At 36.1% G+C, this 8,700-nt stretch overlaps 1 protein-coding gene across 1 annotated transcript; it reads left to right on the plus strand.

Moving 5' to 3' along the window:
• Positions 1-389: 389 nt before the first annotated feature.
• Positions 390-8,241, plus strand: LOC131855917 (glucose-6-phosphate 1-dehydrogenase, cytoplasmic isoform-like; the record flags this gene model as incomplete). Its single annotated transcript, XM_059209208.1, is given in 2 exon segments — positions 390-435; positions 7,789-8,241. Coding segments are annotated over 2 exon segments (223 nt in total), but the record flags the coding sequence as incomplete, so codon positions are not given.
• Between the last annotated feature and the right edge of the window lie 459 nt (positions 8,242-8,700).

The raw sequence follows: 8,700 nt of genomic DNA on the forward strand, positions 1-8,700 counted from the left end.
TTATTGTTTACGATAATGTAGTTATTGTTTGACATTATATTTTATTCCTTAGAGGCAAGGCTTGATAGTTTGAATATGAATGTCTAAAATTTAGAGTGTAAGTATTTAAGAGCACATTACTTAACTCTTTGGTTTCTTTTCTCATTTTTAATGGACTAGATAAGAATTCTTGTAACATAAGGATTGCTTCAAAATTTAAATTTTACTCCTTATTTAAGAGTTCCTTTGGAAGCCAAATCAAAATGAAAAAAAAATTCTTCCTTTTGAAAAGTGATCAGGAATGTCAAAAGATGTGGCAAGCCCAATCCCATTAATCTATGATATTATTCATATGTTTGAAGTCTTCATTGATAGCTTACAAATACTGAGATAGTTTATATTTTGGACAGGATCCGGGGTGATCAACAACACTTTGTACGCAGAGATGAATTGAAGGTAGGTTTAATTTGTAAATGATTTGTGTAGATTTATTATGATAAATGCTTTTTTTTTCAAAAAATTTAGATTACATGCTTGCTTTGCTCTTATTCTAATAACACAATATATATCACCATGGCTTTTGTGTAGAGTTTTCCTAGTTTTTGAGTCACTTTTATTAGGGCTGTGCTTTTACAGAGCATTTATTGTGCCATCTGGAAACAAATGATGGTGGAGATTCCCTTGTTTTTTTAATACAAGATATAAGTGTCATGGACTATCTGAATAAATCAATTCAAGGGTGTTAGGTTAGCCTGTATCATATTTATTTAATTATTTTCAATCAAAACCACAAATTATATGCTGCATTAAATGGCTACTTCAATCCATTATGGAGCTTCTTCACCTCCTTGTGGGATTCTTTCACAACTAATTTTATAAATCATCTTTTTTTCCTCTACGGATACTAATTAATATCCATTTGGAGAGATCAGTTCTTTTTCTAATGATGAAAAGACATTGCAGTTATTGGTTTATATTAGTTATCTGGAGACTCATACCTTTACCCCCAGTACACGTCCCCTGTATCAGAAATAGTAAATACATCTGTATTGAAGCAATGAAGACTCTTATGGGAATTTCTCCAGATGGCAAGAGACTTTAAATGAAGTTTCTTTGCATATCTTTACATCTCTTGGAAGCATACCTAAATAATTGGGAAACTTCCTAAAAACATTCTTTATATACAGTGATGGGCTATTTACTATATAAATTAATGTGAAATAGTCTGATATCTGGTTGACAAGAGTTAAGGACCTAAAGAAATACATTCAAAGAACTGTAATTTTCTATTTTTTGTTCGAGAATGCACACATCTCTTGTAGCAGAGAAATTTCTTATCAAAGCCCAAAGAGGTACTTATACAAAGAGATATGTTAATAAGGTTAAGATGTCTACCTGCACTAATTTTGTATTAATTGATTGAAATTACAGCCATCTCTAAATACCTTCTTATCATATTTCCAAAATAATTGTGTTCCTCTCCCAGTCCATCTGCCATCTCTGATTGACTATAGTTTAATAACAATGGAACTCTATATTGATTTGGAAGTAATCTTTACGTACCCAAATGGATAGTTTTCCTTGGTTGGAAAAGTTTGGTATGGTAATATATTGGAACAAGTACCCATACGTTAATTTTTGAATACTTAGTATGATAAATATTGGAACCATTCAATATTGCATTGAGCACTATCATCGGGCTTCATGTAGTTGATTTTCTTGGTAATTTAGATTCTGATGTATTAAAATTAATAGTTATAAATTTGAAAGACTATAGGCAACTCCCTGTTGATGTGTGTTTTATGCACAATCGAACACAGAATAAAATACCAAAGTATTTTACCCTCTCGTGAACAAAATCAGCTCAGATGCTAAATGTCTGATCAACTAAGAGGATTCCAAAGTTTCTACAGTCAGTTCTTGACATGTGGGTAACTCAATGGCTGATGTGATTTGCTGTTGTCACTTGGGGACTTACACAATTGTTCGGATTTGTCAAGCTTATTCATGAATGAGGATAGGTTGTCAATTACTTCGAATGATTTTTCAATTATAGCTCTTGATCTAATCTAACAAGGATTTTCAAAAAAAATGCAAAAGGGATAAGGGTTTAGGAGTTCTAATCTTCTCACAGGTAAAGGTGACCTTCAACTTCCTTAATTCATTGACATACTTGTCCACCCATTCCTTGGAGTAATCATTCACTTCTCTCATGAATACATTCAAATCCACCAACTCAGGTTGCGTCCAACTAGGCAGCAAGATAGGCTTGTCCTTTTCATTTACCTACTGCGGATGGACAAGGTCACTATCATCCTAAACCTGATCTGGGGTGGACTTCTGCATGAAGTCCACCGACATATGAAACCACATCCTCTTCCTAGCTACATGCTCATCCATAAGATTAACCCAATAGTCCTCGATGTTGATTATGTGTGTAAATGTTCCTCCCTTAATCTTTACAATATTCTGAAATGGATCAAATCGATCCCTGCTCTTGTAGATTCCAAGGCAATAAAACTCAAGTTCTTCAATCATTGAATTTGTTGCGGCTGTAGTGTGGCATACCTCCAATGTCTTCCCAAGTGCAATTGGGAGAGTTATCCCCATTCTATGCTTTTCCTTTTGGAGGAAATCATACTCCAAAAGTTGTCTCACTACCTCAATTAAAATCATCTTATCTGGCGGATATCTAGGAAGCTTGTATGGTTCGGATTGAAATCCCTAAATCCATAAGTATGTATATACCACAATCCATACTTCTCAATAAGCTTTTGTTGCCTCTTTGGACAACCGTTTGTGGATCCCGCCTTGCAGCAGTCTTGTGATGTACATGGACACGCTCATCCATAAGATTAACCCAATAGTCCTCGATGTTGATTATGTGTGTAAATATTCCTCCCTTAATCTTTACAATATTCTGAAATGGATCAAATTGATCCCTGCTCTTGTAGATTCCAAGGCGATAAAACTGAAGTTCTTCAATCATTGAATTTGTTGCGGCTGTAGTGTGGCATACCTCCAATTGCTTCCCAAGTGCAATTGGGAGAGTTATCCCCATTCTATGCTTTTCCTTTTGGACGAATTCATACTCCAAAAGTTGTCTCACTACCTCAATTAAAATCATCTTATCTGGCGGATACCTAGGAAGCTTGTATGGTTCGTATCGAAATCCCTGAATCCATAGGTATGTATATACCACGATCCATACTTCTCAATAAGCTTTGTTGCCTCTTTGGACAACCGTTTGTGGATCCCGCCTTGCAACAGTCTTGTGATGTACATGGTGAAAGCGTCGTTCACCCTTCTATAATGTTCAATCTTGTGCATATGGAGTTGTGGATAGCACTGATAAACTCTATATTGCCCTGGCCCATTCCCGACTTTGCCCTTGCATATCAGTCCTTTGTACACAACAAATCTGGCTAGTGCGTACACAAGGTAGGAGGTCATGTTGAATGTCCGTGTTTTCTCCAAACCTCACAACTAGAAGTCAAGGTTATCACATATTATTTTGGCCCAGTTGATCACTGTTCCTCTTGATATCTCTTAAATAAAATAGTACATCCAGTTCTCAAACAATGCCCCTTGAGGCCCTCCCATCACTCGATTGATTAAAAATACCAAATCGCTATATTCATCTTTGAAGTCCAAACATAGGAGCCTCTTGGGTAGCCTAGAGTAGTGACGCCTTGGCTCAATAACCCACTCGCTATTGACAACTGTCATACATACATCTTCTCTCTTCACAAATTTCGCTAAGGCTTCATCCTTCAATTGATTCTCTGGCTAAGTATGCAAGCATTGTCCCCTTGGGCGATCTGATCGTCTTGGTTCGCAAATCATAATGCTTGGCACACTCGATAACAAGCTAATTGCATTGGATAGATGGCGGAAAGCAAGCCACTTGGTAGGTTCCACTCTTCATGATATTAGCCGATAGGGTTGAAGGAAGATGATTCTTCACTCCAAACATTCTGTCTCATCTGCTTCATGTCCAGGTACTCCATGTCCATATCTGTAATCTTCTTCCATCTGGACGATATCAGCAACTCCGGATAGAATCCCTCTTGTACGATCTTCAACTAGTTCTTTCTTGCTGCTATCCCAGCCTTAGACATGGTACCTGTACGAAGCTCGAAGTCAATATCATGACAAAAATATCTAAAAGTTTGTTTTCAGAATTCCCTAAGTTCATATTTTTAATGATTTTATCATATTGAATGGCCTAAAATCAGAAATTTCCATGGTTGGTAACATAAACTCTGAAAAACAACATGAATTTCGATCAAAATGGGGTACAAAACCCTCTAGAAAACTTGATTTTCAGACTTATGTAATGTCTGATCATGAAATATAAGTCTGAAGACACCCTGGTATACTCAAAAAAAATGTATGATTTGGGGATCAAAATTGTATACCCAGGTCTGAAAGTGTCACTCGGAAGTCTGAATACACTCAAAAAGTGACTAATTTTGATAACAAAGTTGTAATAAAGTCTGATTTTTTAAGGACCGAGTCTCAATATACCCTCCAAAATTCTGAAAATGTCTGCCAAAGGTCTGAAAATGTCCTCCAAGGGTCTAAAAACACTCAGAAAATGATCCACATCAATGGTTGGAAGTGGTCACGACTCACAGCCATGGCACACCTTCACTCTTAAGTTGTTTTGTCTTCCAAATCTCCAAAATGGCCACACCTGGGCACAAACAAGTGGCTGGGAATGAAGTTTCAGTCTCAGAATAATTCTGAAAATGGTGCTTCCGACTTGCACCAGCAATGGTGTCATCACAAAATACCTTCAATCTCTCAATAATGGCACCAAAAACAAAGTCGCCCTGACTGGAAACAATACTTCAGATCTGGAACCTCAATGTCCCTGGTAAGGACCAGCAATGGCACCCTTCAAATGCTATCAAAGCTCTCTAACCATGGTGCCAAACTAACACTTAGGTGAAATTGTGGTCATTACCAGAAATGGCGCCAAATGAAATGTTTACAAAACGCCCCCCAAATGTGAGGCAATCAGCCACACACAAAATTGTAGCTCCCAACTATGGTGGGGCCAAACATAAAAATTGCCAAATCACTTATGGCGCCCCCAAATCAGCAATGTAAATCTTCTAAACATGGCACACTTCTACTCTTGGATAAAAAAATCATCTTCAATCTACTGTAGCACACCCTCAATCAGCTCCTTCAACTGTCACATCAAGGCAATATAATATTAATGAAGTGCTGGTTGGGTATATTTATTCTTATTTTTGCCTTGAAGAGTTCGCTCCATAAGCAATGTGGGATTAAAAAAAACCTGGTGGAAAATCGATTCGCATTGGGATAACACAACTTGGCATTAAATAAAATTCACTTGGTCATTAAATAATTGTGATAACGCAAAATTAATTAATTTGGGGCACACTTGTCATTAAAATCTTTCACTTGCATTAAATTCCAGGCACCTGGGGAAAATCAATCCCTATCTGGACAAAGAAATTCACTTAAATTCATCTTAACTCAACACATAAAGCCTTGGGGGAAAAACGACCCTCATCTGGACTTAAAAATCATCATAATTTGTCCAAAAATATCACTTTGGCAAAAATCAATGGCCATTTGGACTAAAAATTCATCAGCATTTCACTCAATTCATGCAAAGGTACACCTTAGTGGAAAATCGTCCCTCATCTAGACTCAAAAACTTGTCAAAATTCATCAAATAGCCTACAAGGGAAAATCGATCTCCATCTGGACAATAAAAACTCATCAATTCATTCCAATGGAAAAACTTGGCCCATTTGGACAACATAATCTTGTCCACACTTAACTCCATCTCGCTCATCTTCTTCCTCTAGTGGAGATTTAAACCTCATCTAGACAAATCATAGCACTTAACTAGTCATTTTCACTCTTGGTTGAAGAACGTGGCCCATCTGGACAAATGCAATGGAGAATCCAGATGCATTAGGGTTTTCCCCAAAACATTTGCAACTTAGTGGAAAAACGCCCTCCATTGGGATAGAGTCCAATTTACCTTCAAAACTTGGTGGAAAAATGCCCTCCATTGGGACAACTTGATTTTATGCCTTATTTTCATGGGGGAGAAACATTTCCCATTGGGACTATGGTGTTTTTCACACTAAAAAAGTCAAAACTTATCAAATTTAATCATTTCACATTGGGACTTTCATCTTCTTAACTAGATTTAGGTGGGGAAAACAGGAGTCCATTGGGACTTTGTGCAAATCAACCTAACTTAACCTCCTGGGAGTGGGAAAATGGCTCCTATAGGGACTCTTTGACGCTTTAGCACAAAATAACATCGATTTGCAACCTCCAAAACACAATTTATGCTTAATTTACAACTTGTTGCAATCTCAGACAGGCAAAATTTAGGATCACGAAAACATTTGGGCATTTAAAACAAATGATCCTATTGACTTTAAAACCCTAATTAGGACATTGAAAACCTCTGAGCAAGATCATTTCAAAAACGAGACTCAGACACCTAAAAGCTCGAAATTGCCACTTGACTGCCAAAACCCTACACTAACAAAGTGGAAAAAACAGGAAAGAGGGGTTCCTGTTTGCAATGGGGTGATGTGTGAAAAGGTCACAACACTCCCCCACTAAAACCAACTAGTACTATCCACACCCAACAAATCTATCCATGCTCGCATATATTATAACTGTACAACAACAAATCTCACTCTATCCTACAAAAGAATCATATGCCCTTAAACCACTAAGACACCATGGTTCTTTATATTTCTATAAATATTGAATAATGTATTCGATTACTAACATGCAGGCCTACATGTTCTCCATCTTATTAGTGTGGTCAATTTACACCTACCTACATATTTTTGGTGTAAACATATGAAGCAATTGACTGGCTACTTAACAAGATATCCGATATTATTGTGCCAGTCAAGTCAAGTCATTTAACGTGTTTTACAATTTCAGCAAGATGACAGGTCTAATCAATGTAAATTTGCAATACAGTGCATGCAAGTTCCTGCAGATGTATATTCACTTGGCTATTAGCAGCTCTAATTTGTGCTCATGACAGCAACTTTATAATTAGCTTTTGATATTGTTTTATTCATTCTTTTCTTGGCAACCTGCTGGTTGCCTTGCTCTGCATTTTCTTGCTTTGTTTCAATATTAAAAAAAAGTCAATAGATTCAGGATTGACATATGGGGATATTTTGTCATAATTTCCACTTTGTCGTTTTTAAAGTATTTAGAATCGTTTTCCTCCTGTCTAGATGGGAGTGAGATATGTCTTTTTTCAAATTGCTTCTCTTATGTTCAAGATTTCTTGGATGTTTTTACAATTTCCCTCATGTATTACTTGACCTGCCATTTTTGGTAAGTTGTTCGTTCCTATCCACCATACAATAATTTTCCAACAAGCACATTTAAAAATAAAATCGCTCTAAGCTGCATTGAAGAAATTGATGGCCTCTACCCAAGTTTATATCAATATCTATATGATATTGAACCATAAAAGGATACAAGATACCTGTACTCTATCATCACCCACTTGGTGAAATTTTCCTGTTCTGGTGTTTTGCTTTAGAGTTCAGAAATTTTTTTCTTTGGAATACATTAGTTTAGAGTTGTGCTAAGTTTTATCAAGACCTTTAAGTTAAAGTTGTGTATACTTCCTGTAAAACCTAATATGAGTTTACCATTGATAAGGCATCTTTTCAAATTGAGAAATAGGGTATGATGGAATAGGTCATATAAAATAATATTTATTTTAGCACAAGGAGGTCTAATGATTATCATATCTTAATATTTCAGGTTGCATGGGAGATATTTACCCCATTGTTGAATGACATTGATAATGGAGAAATAAAATCATGCACTTACAAGCGAGGTAGTCGAGGCCCTGAAGAGGCTGATAAGCTTCTCGCTCGAGTAGGATATGAACAGACTCATGGATATGTTTGGATTCCACCTTCACTACAAGTTGACTAATGTAGAGGCTGATAAGCTTCTGGCTCGAGTAGGATATATACAGACTCCTGGATATGTTTGGATTCCACCTTCACTACAAGTTGACTAATGAATTTATGTGAGCTCATGAGCATATTGAGTCACTTTTCATTCCATACTCCCTTAAATCGTTTTTTCATCTCTTAGATAAGAGTTTAATGTACCCAATGTATTTTTCTTTAGCTCACTATTTCTATACTACAACAATGCGAGTACATGCATATGCTTCTTTGCAAGAGGTTTCATATCTTCACTCAATCTCTCTCTGTCGACCTTTATTTCTGTGTTATATTAGTGTATTTTTATGTAGACATTCTTTTTTGAAAAAGAATGTTCAAATTTGCGATGTTAAAATAAAAATTGTCAATAATCTTCCACAGTAGAAATGTGCATTGTGAATCATAAACTTTGATGATCTGTTCTTAGAAAGTCATATCTATGCTTGCAATTTGTATAGAGTATGATATATAATCCCAAAATACACTAATACTGTGGATATGCTCTTAGATAGGGAAAAGATTTTCACCTCAACATAAACTAGTAATGGAACTAGTCATTGTTAAAAGACTATCTAGAATAGTATTGAAGTTATGCATAGGAGAATCAATTACACACATTGGGTACACAGTGATCAAAGTCTCAAACCTCTTACAAGATTTTATCTTATTTGTATTTTGTTGGATATTGACAGTTCTAAGAGGGTTCTACAATTAAATG

Source organism: Cryptomeria japonica, chromosome 7 (assembly GCF_030272615.1).
Source record: "Cryptomeria japonica chromosome 7, Sugi_1.0, whole genome shotgun sequence".
Taxonomy (NCBI): Eukaryota; Viridiplantae; Streptophyta; class Pinopsida; order Cupressales; family Cupressaceae; genus Cryptomeria; species Cryptomeria japonica.